The 13,397-nt window shown below is 41.0% G+C and overlaps 1 protein-coding gene across 3 annotated transcripts; it reads right to left on the bottom strand.

Annotated features, from left to right (window-relative positions):
• Window positions 1-601: 601 nt before the first annotated feature.
• LOC106963936 (phosphoinositide 3-kinase regulatory subunit 5-like) lies at window positions 602-12,198 on the bottom strand. Of its 3 annotated transcripts, XM_015059128.1 has the most exons (19): window positions 12,156-12,197; window positions 7,489-7,591; window positions 6,993-7,093; window positions 6,835-6,903; window positions 6,556-6,694; window positions 6,236-6,305; window positions 5,972-6,149; window positions 5,714-5,882; window positions 4,930-4,998; window positions 4,711-4,843; window positions 4,029-4,623; window positions 3,815-3,940; window positions 3,283-3,417; window positions 3,100-3,193; window positions 2,927-3,003; window positions 2,753-2,834; window positions 2,472-2,551; window positions 1,433-1,548; window positions 602-1,307 (listed from the first exon to the last, which is right to left on the bottom strand). In XM_015059128.1, the coding sequence occupies exons 1-19, from the start codon at window positions 12,156-12,158 to the stop codon at window positions 1,160-1,162; spliced, it is 2,487 nt and encodes an 828-aa protein (XP_014914614.1). In that variant the 5' UTR covers window positions 12,159-12,197; the 3' UTR covers window positions 602-1,159. The 3 variants fall into 3 exon arrangements, with proteins under 3 accessions (XP_014914614.1, XP_014914612.1, XP_014914613.1); XM_015059126.1 differs by having other exon boundaries at window positions 4,029-4,843; window positions 12,156-12,198; XM_015059127.1 differs by lacking the exon at window positions 12,156-12,197 and adding an exon at window positions 10,498-10,911 and having other exon boundaries at window positions 1,160-1,307; window positions 4,029-4,843.
• Between the last annotated feature and the right edge of the window lie 1,199 nt (window positions 12,199-13,397).

Genomic DNA, 13,397 nt, shown 5'->3' with positions numbered 1-13,397 from the left:
CCAAGTCAGTTTTCTATGAATGTTGGCAAATTAGTGACACACAGTAGAGGCAGCAAGTTTTAATTTAGTCTTTGTACGCATAAATACTATATTGACTTTTAATGAACTGTTTCTTACATACCATTCAGCTTCAGTGATTTGTAAAAACAAGAACCGGACGGACAAATATTTGCAAATTAATTTTTTTCCATTAGTCTGACGTAGAATCAAATATAACGTTTCTGTTTTAGGTCTCTTAGGATTATCAGAATTATTATTTTCTAAATGCCAGAATAATGTGCGAGAGAATTTAATCTCAGACTTACAATTCTTTAATAATTGCCTTTTACTCTGAATAACTAAAAAGACTTTGCAAAGTACAATTATGGAGTTATTCGGCCAAAACGACAGAAAATATATTCTCCCGGGATTAGAATTTCTCACCTATCAGAACAGTGTTAACGTGTTAGTACGGTGGTGGGACCACATTTAATTTCCATCCACGTAGTTCTGAACTGAATTGAACTACACAAAGTGGATGGATTGATAAATAAAGAAGGACTACCTCTAAACTCTTCAACTTGACCAAAACTACCACAAAAATTACAATAAATATAAACTTGTTTAACCTGATTCGTGTTATTAAACGTCATTAAAGTCATGTGTCATCATTTCAGAAAAAACAAAACAAAAAAACAAACAAAAAAAACAAACAAACATTACTACGGCAATCATAGCCATAAGGAGTGTCTACTTCCGGCTGGAACTGAAGAAACATTAGTGACGTCTTCATCTGACTTGTTGAGTAGACTAAAACTACCACACATAGAAAAAAACTTTGGAAATATTACAACGTGTACCTTTACCAGTTTTTGGTATCAACCAAGACGCCATTAAAGCACCGAATTTTGTTTCTTTTTAAAACTACTGACATAAGACAGTAAATAATACAGTTTTTAACACCAAAGTGTTAACACAAAACGGTCAATTGTTTTTTTTCTTTTCTAAATTACGATATGTACATATCAACAGCACAAAACGTATTTTTAATGTTAAATTGTTAATAAATAGACATTGGCTTCTTGACATGAAATGTTAAACCCCATTCTTTGATTTTCCCACTCGGTGTGTTCTTTGGGTTCTGGATGTGTCAGATGGAGCTGGGGTCAGGGGTCAGGGGTCATTGACCCCCTGCAGAGAAGGCAGTGACGGGGAGGCAGAGCAGGGAGCAGAACGTCGGGTGGAGGGGCTGGATTTGGCCCGGTAGTGTTTTGTAGGACCTCCAGTCCGAACTGCTACCTGGTTTGCTGCACAGCGACACCTCACACCTAAAGACCGGACAAACAAACGTTTAAAAACGCATTTTTTTTTTAAAGAAATCTTGCTTTGGATGGGGAAAAAATAAATAAATAACACGTTCCGCTTCTCTCGACCCAACGACAGACTTCGTTACCTCTTCACACTTTGGATGAACATCTTTTTGTCTTGATCCAGGCAAACGGCGAACGTGCTCCCATTCCCTTGAGCAGTCACTTGCATCTTGTCCACCTTCACTTCTGATATCAAGATCTGCCCCCAACACAAGAGTCAGTCCATATTTATTTTCATTTTTTTAAAGAAACTATCCACAAGTTTTACTGATGAATGAACGAGAATAAAAATGGAGCTGGGTAAAGAAGTATGGATTTTCTCCACAGGATTACACAAAATAAAGGGATATTAAACAGAAGTGAATAAGAAAACCCACTGAAAACTCGGCTCTGTTTGTATTTTTGTTGATGACATCACAAGAGGTATAAGAACTGAACTGCACAGCTGGAACCAGTTTTGTGGCAGAGACTTTCATACTTGCTGTGGTTTTTGCTAATTTGTGGCCTCATCAGCTTCTGTTTCGCAGCTTTTCATACTTGCTGCATTTCCCCTTTTCTTCTATTTTCGTCTGCAGTTCCAGCATTTTTTGTTTTATTGAATGAATGTATTTCTGCCTCCATTTTCTTGTGATTGCAGCATTTTTTATTTTTATTATTTGCAACGTTTTTCTGTCGCATTTTGGTTTTTGTATTTGCATGTTTTGGAGTTGGCAACTCGTTGCGCTGTTTGTGCCTCTCGGTCACCGTAACTCGAGTTACGGTTTTGCTGCAGCTGCACAGAGCGCAAGTAAACACTTTTTAATGCAGAATTGGTTTAAAAACATACAAATACGGAGGAAAAAGCAAAAAATATGCACATGAAATTACTCAAACCAACTGACTTGTTGCCTCATGCCTTCTGTGACGTCACTGGAGGAAAGTGTGCATGCAGGTTTGTTCTCAGGAGGGTGGATTTTATCTTGATTAAATCATGATCTACACTAAAATAGAGAGAAGCTGACCATGACGCAATGTTGTGTAGATGGTTCACTGTTCCTGATGTGAGATTGACTGGTTTTACTGGGATGTGGCTTTAAAACAGGATTGCAAAATAGAGATTGTAACTATAAAACCAGCCTTCACCTGGTTGTAACCCTTTTTAGATTTGGAGCTCTGCTTCTTCACAACCTCTGTCATCGTCAGCTGCAGGCCCTCTTTAGAATCTGGATAGAGAAAAAAGCACAAACAAACAAAGAAAAAAAATTGGAAGATGAACTTAAAGCACTTCATTTAGAAGGTGAAGAAGCAGAGTTGGGGTGTGGCTTGAGCTAAAATGAGGCCATCAAGGTTGTTCATAGGAAAGCTGTTGTCACCCCTCTTTTTCTTTTATGGCCCCAATTTAGCTCCGTAGTGTGTAGACTGACCCAGCTGCTCAGAGTGTCTGAGGTTGATGGAGGTGCAGACCGCCTCTTTGTGGATCCAGTGGCTTCTCCCGCTGATGGCCACCTGTAAACAGGACGCAGTCGGGATTAGTTTGGGGCTGAAGGAAATAGAAACGTTTGTTTGCAAAGCAGGAAGCAAGTGTAAAGGAACAATACCTTGTTGTAGGCCACATTGAGGGTGAGGGGAACGGCCTCCCGCTCTTCATCTATTCCCAACCTTTTGCTCGCAGCGCCTTCAAAAACAATGCGACATACATGAATCTACACAAACAGGTGTGCTTTCATTGCTGTTGTTTATGTGTGTGTGTGTGTCGCAGAGTGTGACCAACCCATGGATTTAACAGCTCTGGCTCCAGCTGTGTGTCCGAGCTCCAAGGAATGAATGAACACTTCCTTTCTCTTCTCTCCCCCTTCCAGGGTCAGCTGTGCAGAGGAAGGAACCAGAACATTTAAGACAGTGGGGCGGGGTCGATGTGTTTGATATGTGTTGCTGCTTGAGGTTGACCTCTGACCTCAGCCTGGTAAAGCTGCACCAGAATGGGCTGATCGGCGTGTCTACAGTAATAGAGCACCAAGTCGGCCAGCAGGGGGAGGCGGTGCTCCGTGGCGCCGGTGCCGCAGGAGACGTCGTCCTCCTTGGGAGGGGCCTGAGTCGTGGGAAATTAGGGGGAAAAGAAACAGCAGGGGGTCTCTAAATTTTGCTTTTAAAAACAAATACCACAACTAAGGAGTGCCAGTTTTGGACTGGTCCTGCCAGAATTGGCAATAAATGCTGAAATAAATAGATGACTTGATAAAGTAATTAATGTGTCAAATATTGCGTCCAATAAAGACAGTTCCCTAACAGTGGACAGTTTATATCTTTCACCATCATCCTTACTGGTGAGATAAATCAGGCACCCCAATTAGCTCTTCACACTAAATTTCAATATTACATCTTCAGTCCGCGTTCAAACTTAAAAAAAACAAAAAAAAACAAAGAACCACCATTTGCTTCTGGTGGTTCTACAAAAACATATGTTATTTAATTCTGGAGTCATTTACCTCACTGAGAACTTCGGAGGACAAGCTCAGCAGGCTGAAGACGTTGCGCTCATACCAGGGGTCCATCATACCCAACATCTGGGCTATATCTGTTGTACTGTCCTCCACTTCTTGGCAATTTGACTCCTGTCACATTGAAGAAAAATTAAGAAAGACGCCTTAAACATTTCTTTGAAGTAAAAGCGTCAAATCTCTTGTGGAGAGGTTGCAGTACCTGCCCTTCTGTAGGCATGTGTCCTGCTCCTGGACTCACAGTTTTACTCTTTGTGGGAACAAAGTAAAACTGCAGTTTGCACGTCCTTGTGAGCTGGGGACACCTTCTCTCTTTCTGCTGCAGGTCGCTGTACGCCCGAGCGAGTCTCCCAGCCTCTCTGTCACCCCCAAACGTGACCACCTTGACGACGGTCAGTGCTTCTGCCTCATTCCCCTCATCGCAGCTCAGAATTGGCCTCCTGCGGACGCAGATGTGCCTCTGGGGAGCAGAAGGATCTATAGGGGCCGTAGACACATTGAGATGACGAATATGTCTCATGGGGGTCCCAGAGTGTTTGAGCTGTGCCCCCGTCATCAGGTAGTCTTTGGTGATGTCTCCGTTGTAGCCCATGCTCTGAACGCGGCGAGATGTGCTCGGACTGTGCGGAGTCTTGAAGAGCAAGGAGAAGCGTTCCAATCCCAAGAGGGATTTGGACTTTTTCTTCGGTTTCTTTCTGACTCTCAGATGGCTGCCTTGCCCTTCCTCGGTGTCCTCGTGCGCCATGTCCTCGCTGAAGTCGCTCTCCACTCCCGACGAAACAGACGGCACGGACCAACTGGAGGAGAGAGAGTATCCCGAGAAGGTAGAGTCCCTCGAGGAAGACGAGGCGGTGGAGATCCGATGGCTTTGAAACTGATCGTACCGTTTGATCGAGGAGTCCTGCTCGTCTTCCTCGTCGATGCTAGTGTCAAAAGTGTCATCCTCGTCGATTTTGGGGAAACATTCTGGAGGGGAGTCCAGGTCAGAGTCGACTGAAAGCAGGTCTTTTAGAACATCTGGATGAACGAGAAGACAGGAACAAGAGTTGGAGAAACGATACTGATGCACAGCAGCTAAGAGTTGATGGAATATGTTGAATTACCAAAATTGTCGTCATCCCATAAGCATGTGTGGCATTTGGGGTAGGGTAGCATTAGGCTCTCTAAAGACCCTAAAATGAGAAAGCAGTCAGTCAGGTAGAAGAAGGTGCTCTGGTCAGATGTGTCATAAATTCAACTTTTTGGGCTCAATACAAAACACTATATGTTGCAGAAGACTGCTAATGCACATTGTTCTGTAAACACCATCCCACCATGGTGGTGGTGGATGTTTGATTGCATTTTCTTCAGTAAGGGCAGGAAAGCTGGTCAGAGTTGATGGGGAGATTGAAGGAGCTAAATTCAAGGCAATGCAGGAAGAAAACCTTCAACAGACTACAGAAAACCTTAGAGGGGGTTGGAGGTTCATCTTCCAGCTGGATAACAACTCTAAACTTACAGCCAGAGAAATGATAGAATGCTTTAGGTCCAAAACTTAGTCAACCCAGTCAGTCCTATTGAGTAACTGTGGGAAGACGTCATAACCACAGGTACTTTCCAACCAATCTGACGGAGTCTGAGCTATTTCTCAACAAACAATGGAAAGCCCAGACATATTAGTCTATAGATGAGTAAAGGTGGTACAGACCAAACACAGAAGGCTTACCGTCCTGTTCAAGGAGCCTGAATGCATATATATATGGAGAAACCTCTGCACTGCTTTGTCTTGGGCCGCTATACAAAACCTCAGTAAAATACTTTGAAACTTGAGGATGCATCACAACTAAAATTGGAAAAGGAGAATAGTTTTGGAAGGCACTGTATACGGGGCTTGTCTTTGTGCCTCACCAGTCTCTGAGCAGCCGTCACCAGAAGGGACAGAGAGACTTTCTCTGAGCTTCTCCAAGCTGCGGAGTAGTCCCTCCCTGGCAGCCGTGTGATCCGCCACAGAGGTCGCCGCCTCCATGCTGCCGGTTATCGTCTCATAAAGCTGCTCCAGCTCATACAGCTCTTTCTCCTGAGGTTAAATCAAGAAGGACGTTCTTTGACAAAAGACAAGGACAAAGTGGTACAACTAAAATGTCATCCGTGTTTTTGGGTGTTTACCTGCAGGGCTGCGTGGAGAACCCGAAGGTCCAGTTTGGTACCGAAAGCAGCCTGAAAGCTATGCAGGATAAGAGTTGTTATGGTGTTCCTGCTGGAGTAATGCATGGTACTGAGCTGCTCAGAGGTCAGCTGGACCTCCTGGGGGGCGTCAGCATCTGGACTCACCAACAGGACCACTCTGATACAGACATTTACAGATAGTTAAGATGTATCCAATATCTGTAATTTTGTTTTTGTTATTGTGAAGCTGAACTATGTACTTACAAGATTTTAGAGCAGTTAATGTCAGAGGAAATAGCCTGCTCTGTCCTTACTAGTCGCTGAAATGAAATACCTGCAATAAAAAGGCAATAAAGTGTGAACAGGATCTGATAGCTCTGTAAATGTTTTAATAGTTCAGACTCCACAACTAAAAACTTCTCAAAGCAAATTGATGGAAACATCCACAAGAAAGCAGTGAGGTTCATCAATTATTCCCTTTGTTTCATGGTGCAAGCAACATTTTGCATCAATATTTTTTATTTTCTGTCAAAATTTCTGCAAATAAGTTGGAGTTGCGTGCCACAGAAAACATAGAATTTCACCTGGTGCGCGAATCTCCTGCTCGATGATGACGAGTAAACGTTTGCTGGCCGAGCTGCAAGGCTCGGGCCAGGCCAGGAACCGGTGGAACAACAGGTAGGCCTCCTGGAGGACACCGCATCCTGCGCCTAAATATGGGCTCTATAAAAGAGAAAGGGAGGAAAAAAAATGCTGACTGAATGCACAACAAAACTGGAAAAAAAAGGAACAGTGCGCACTTGTTCCTTAATTTTCTCAACACACACACACACACACACACACACACACACACACACACTCACTTTGAGAAGAGCAGCAGAGAACAGGAGAGTCAGGGGAACCACCAGTTCATACTGGCACTCCTTCAGAACCTGCGGAACAATTCAAAATATGAACTGAAACAGATTTCAGACGTGGATGCGGGTTGCGTGTTTATTTTGTTTTTTGTTTTTTAACTCACCTCCTTTGTTTTTTGCAGTATTTTCTGCAGAAGGATGAGGAAGTTGTGGGGATGCCTCTTCACAAGTTCCTCCAAACACCAGCGGCTTATGCACAGTCCAGCTTATTCGAAAGACAGAAACAGACACAACCTGTGAGCCGAGCGTGGTTCTCTTTTGTTTGCTCGTGGGGGTTCATTCTTATATAAATCCGCTAACAGGTTGTTCTGACGATTCATACACACAAAAAAGTGATGAATGCCACCCACATCATCCACACCCCGGTTTCTCTTCTCTGTGACTTTATGAATGAAACTAGATATTTCAAAACTGTTGTGGGATGATTCCGCGCGCGCGTTACCACTTTCATTTCCCACTTTCTCTAACCAGACAAGACGTTTTCATGCAGTTAGCTTTATCTAGCTAGTTGTCTCATAATTTATATGTGTATATTTTTTCATCCTCCAGACGTTCGTGTCATAACATTAACGCTGAAAGCAAATATTTTTCGTGTCTTACCATTCCAGAGCTTCTTGTCGGGAGAGTCGACTCCCAGGTGACAGAGGCAGCGCTCGAGACTATGCTGGATGCGATCCTCCGTGCACGAGCTCTGCTCCATCGTCTGTAAGACCATCCCAACATCCACAGATGTAAGAAGAAGAAGTAGAAAAAGACAAACAAAGAGGAAGTCCTTTCCGTTTGCCTCTGTTCCTGGTGAACCGAAAAGGTCCCGTCAGTCGACCCAACTTCCTGTTGCTGACGGTGTCAGTAAATAATAATCATTGTTTGCTCCATCCCAGCGACAAAAACAGACCGAGCTTGACATGAAAGGCTCGCTCACGCAGAAAACAAGTGCTCGGACGCAGATGTCAGCACTGAAACCAGCCTGACACTTCCCATGAGTGAGTCACAGACAATCGGAGTGGACCGGAGATGAGCTGGTGGAAAACGGACGCCACAGCTTCTACTTTTTCTGCTTAAAATTAGTCGTCCACATCTGATTTTTTTTATGACTCAGACCTGGGATGGAAACCTTGCAGGTCTACTTCCTTTCAGATCCTCCTCGAAACGTTTTTCATCAAGCTACCCTTAAAAGCTCAAAAATTAATAATTAAAAAAAAAGTAACCAAGCTGTAAATCTTCAGGAACATATTTGACTCAGTGACTCGAAGGTTGTGCTTCAAGTATACCAGTTTGGCACTGACAAAGTTATCAAAATAGCCAGGGCTGGGCCTACTGTACTCAAAAAAAAAAAAAACTGACCAGATGTCAACAAGAAAGAATATTCGGCCTGTAGGACTATGAATCTGTGGATGACTTAAGGAAGAAATTAGACATGATTGGGGATAAAAATTCAGTCAAGTAGAGTTTGGGGTGAAATCCAGCCGTTTCTGGTTATGGTGTTTCTTAAAACTCAAACCTTTTCTATTAAAAAGATAACTGTGACGTTGTGCTTTTTGGGATTAGCTTCCCTAACTCTACTGATGGCACCACTTGATTTTTATGACTGGTCCAGTTAAACATTTCCCCAACATTTCAGTTTGCTTCTACGAATTGAATTTAAAATTATTCTAGTCCAATTTCTTCCCTCGGATCGTCAGACCAGATGCTTTCAGTGGTTATACTGAATGGAAATTTGGAACTTGATGGAGTTTCCCTTCACTGTGAATAGACTTGTCTTATGCTAATTTTTTATTCCTTTGTATAGATTTTTTTGCTTCCTTTTTATTGTTCATTCCCTGACCTGTTTGTACGTTACACTGAGTGTTCTTCCACAGGACTTTAATCAGCCTTGTTGTTGAGCTTAACATGCTTTATGAGTGGAACCGGAAGGGTATTTACAACGATTTAAATTAAATATGATCCAGTTGTAATAAACAAACAAACAAAAAAAAAAACAGCTTACTGAGTATAGTTCTTAAGAGTGCTGCCTCAAAGCAGCAAGATATGACTTATTTTAAAAAACATGTTTTTTGCATATTTGTTGAAACAGTGACAATGTCAATATGAGATAATCTGTGAAATTTTTTTAGCTCCTCTCTCTTCTCCCAGTGCTATCCAGAAACAACCAATCAGAGTCAGGAAGTGGGTCTTAGCGCTGTCAATCATGCTAAGGCAAGTTGGCATAACCACCGATGACGGTGGATTGATAGTTGTCCTGAAATGGTAAGTTGTTTCTCCGCCATTAGCACATGTTCAGCACATTCACAGGGGTGATTGACAGCGCCGACACACTCTCCCAGGCTCTGATTGGTTGTTTCTGGTCAGGAGCGGTGCATTTCTTCAGGAGGCAGTAGTAGGTCAGGGAGCAGGTGGAGAGTGATCTTTTCACAGATCATCTGTCTCATATTACTGTCACAACAAAGACAGTCTTAAATATATTTTTGTAAAAGCTGCATTCTGTAGCTTTAATAACATCTTTTTCGTACCTTCCTCTTCACCACAAGTTATCCAACTCAGTCATTTCTCGGATTAGAGTTTTTTTTATTTTTCTTAGGCTATTTTCTGTTGTCATATTTTTACCTTGTGTGAATCTACACGCTCCGACTTGCTTGTTGTTACTTTCACACCTGAATTTCTGCACTGTGGGTTTTTCTATTCTATTTTAGCCTTCTCACTCACCTTCTTCCTTCTCCTACTACTCTCCAATTTTGTGTTACTATCCATTTCAAGAGTCGACTTGATGTTGTCTCTCGTGTTTTCTCTCCACAGAAGCTGCATCTGGCCTGGCGATCTGTTTGACTGTTCTGCCTTCCTGGAAGAGGTGCTGACATAAAGCTACCAGCCACTAAACGTTGCCCTCCATTGCTTTAAACTTTTTTTTACTTCTCTACAATAGAGAAAGTACTCTTACATCAGTTTCTCGTTTCTTTTCCGTGCTTCTCTCCTGTCTTTTCAAACCACTAGTTAGTTGTGGCAGATGGCTGCTTAACCGCAAGCCTTCAGCAGTTTGACATCAAGGTACAGAGTGACTTTTAAATATATTTTCCACTCTCAACTTCTCCTTCCTCAAAAGTGCCTGAAATGTCCCACTTTGACAAAGCCAGATGGTGAATTGTCCACGGAGGAAGCAGGTGGCGATCTGTTTGTAAGTAAGTCAGGCAGGCAGCATTGTCTGGCACTTCTGTGTAAAACCTGACCTGTCACGAAGCGAAAACGCCGACTGAGGCCTCATGTCGTCAGGTTTGAAGACTCACCAAGTCTTTAGGCTGCTTAATTGAGCCTTAAAGGATCAAAATTCATGCGCGCACAAATGTGTGATGTCCTGATCAAACTGGCACAGACTTAATAGGAAGGGGAACAGGAAACATGTAGAGCTTGAAAAACAGTATGCAGTTGTTGTGTAAGCTTTATGAAAGAGGCTCGCTTCTCCTGTAGAGAGGGTGTGTAGTAAAACTAAAATATATATATAAATAAATATATCAGAAATGTAACTTAAAACACCTAAATAAGAGAGTATAACACAAATAACATATTTTTTTTCCTTCCAAAGGAAATGAAATTATTTGAAAAAATCAAAACTCTTACCAATAATTATGGCCGTCCTGGATCATCCTTTATCAACTACAGCTGAGAGGCGCCAGCAGGGGGAAATACCAGCGCCACATCCTCCTATTGGAGCTTTTTTTTTTTTTTTTTTTAAACGGACCCTTTAACTGCACACTCAAGATGGCAAGTGCAGCAAAACAGGAACTGTCTGAGTCTTTTTGCTGAAGTGGTTTTACATTATGCACAGCTGCTGCTGGAGGCGTGGCCTTCTGTCTGACAGCGAGCGGTCATCTAAGCCAATCAGGATCAGGTACAGCCCTGGCCCCCTGCTAGCTTCTGCTCATGTTCAGACAAAGGCGAAAGAAAGTTCACCTCACTTCTGGCCTAAGGTTTTAGCGTAGATCTTGAATGTACCAAGAAACACACATCAGATTGCACAGCGTCGAGGTTTAGCAATAGACAAATCAGATGACAATGGAATAGCAGCGTTTGACAAAATGAGGCAGGCTTTGCCAGTTCGACTGGATTTCAGAGGATTTTGGGGACTAAACCCCAAAAAACATTGTCTTGGCACCAAAAGGCTCCTGTTTTGGGCCCATTTTGGTAGCCTCATGGACAGATTATTAATAGATTTCATAATGTCATCACTTCTATGCAGATGATGCTCAGCTTTTTTTTTTATCCTTCTAAAATTGGGACCTCTTCAAAATATCTGAATTGCTTAAGCAACAACAACAAAAATGCGACTGAACGATTCTTCAGAAATGTTTACGAATGTTGTCATAAAGTGTCATTCAGTAAATAGTGACGCTTTTAACACAGAGGTGCACAGAAAGGGCATTAAAAGCTCTTTAAAAGTGCCAACTTCACATTATTCAGTAAATAATGAAACTTTTAATGCAAAGTTCCATTAAAGCTTGAATTAAAAGTCGATCCAAAGTGTCAACTTTGTATTTAAGAGTGTCATTATTTACCGAATGACACTTCATGACAACAGTCATAAACACTCAAAGTCTCCTTCATGTTCATACCTGGTGTCATGTCATGTCATGTCAGCCTCCCCTTCAAATAAAGCGTTACCAATGCTACAAACTGGTTAACATTTGTTCCTTCAACTGACCTTTGAGAAGATTGAGATCAGAACAGGCAACAGACTGGACATTTCAGCCAAACACCCGAAATTTAGGTTTCACTTTTGAATAACCAGTGTCGTATAGGATGTCGTCCTCAGCAGTTTTCCAAGTTAAAAAGACATTTTGTCAAAACAGGAACCTATTTTTTTTCTCATCTAGACCATTGTAGAGCACTTTCCATGGAAAGAGATGACAAATAACCTTTGAAACAATATTTCCTTTTTGTTTTGTAGAACAAATAGTTATAATACATTTTGATTTTTTTTTTAATTCAACCATTCTACAACAGGAAATAATTATGCATTACTGGAAGTTACCCATCTTCCCCAGAGTGGCCGTAACAGGAAAGACAGTGCGTTGCTAAGAGAACTTGTGTAATTTCATGACATCAATATTTTTCATGACATCAATATTAAAAAAAGACCGTGTAATCAAGAAGAAAAAAAACAATTCCCTTTAGTAAAACATGACATCAGGACTTATGTTTGCAGAAGTTGCGACTGAGTGAGCGACAAGACGTCAACAAAAAGAGGACATCAGTCTGAGCAACTTTTATCAACTGACCATCTTAAATTATCACTGATGAAAGTTGTTCCACTGGCTGCATTTTGGTTTCCACACACAGCAACTGGGAAATACCAAATAATTTTGTTAAAAAGAGCCTTGAACTGAAAGTACTTTCTTTCACCATCACTCAGTTCCTTTTGTTTTTTATAGGCATATTTCTGTTTTTAAGCTTTTCAGTGAAATTTCAGGTATAGTTTTTTTTTTTTCATTGCTCATTTATGCATTTTATCTTGGTATCCCTGCATGCTTAAATATCATGTTTGCATTAAAAGGAGCTTAGAAATGTCATCATTATTTCAAGAAAGCATTATATATTAATATCCTTATCAAGAGTAGTTTCAGCTCAATGAGGCCTTGTGATTGGGCGCCAGATAACGTCTTTTTATACAAACATAAAAACTAAATTTCATACTTAGACTATAGGAAGACACCATGCAAGGGCGCCACCTACCTATGAGCAATAGTTTGTGTGCTAAAGGACTAGTTTCTTAAAAACGATCGACTTAAAATTTGATTTGAAAAAAATGTTGTCCCAGAAGCATACAATTAAAGTTAAATATATTTTATAATAATATTGTTACCTAACATACTGGAGGACATGAAAAGGGAAACACAAGTTCCTGATTTTATGTGTGAGCAGAAAATCTGGATCAATTAAAACAAAAATAAAATCAATTCCAGCTTTTTTTTTTCTTTTTTTCTTTTTACTGAATATGTTGTCAGGTTGGTTTTTAGATGAAACGGTGATGTAGTTGACCATATCTAATATGAGCAGTACTGCACCTCTTATAGCTGCTCTCAGTTGCCATTTTCCTCCTGCTATGACAACTGTAACATGCTAAAACTGCTTCAGGCTTTTTGCTTATTTATAAAACTTCTCTAAATATACTAAAATATATATATAAATATATAATCTCATATTGCTAAAATATGAAAGCTAAAATGTTTTTAGAATCTCAAAAATGTAATTTGTTATAACGTGTTTCAGTGAGAATAATACGATTTGGTTAAATTCAGGACATCTATAGCACCAACTAAGAATAAATGTAGTCTAAAGGCACTTTACAAAAACAAAGGAGAAAACATTTTTCATTTAATCCAGTGTTTCTCAACCTTTTTTGTGCCAGCGCCCCCCTAGCCTTTATCCAGGTCCCTCACCGCCCCCCCACCAAAAAAAATTTGCAGGCTACTTTGCACTGACCATTATTTTATCATTAATATTACTATAACTATTGTAGA

Source organism: Poecilia latipinna, unplaced genomic scaffold (assembly GCF_001443285.1).
Source record: "Poecilia latipinna isolate Pla-1442-1.1 unplaced genomic scaffold, P_latipinna-1.0 Scaffold1601, whole genome shotgun sequence".
Taxonomy (NCBI): domain Eukaryota; kingdom Metazoa; phylum Chordata; class Actinopteri; order Cyprinodontiformes; family Poeciliidae; genus Poecilia; species Poecilia latipinna.
This window is presented reverse-complemented; position numbering and strand designations above follow the sequence as displayed.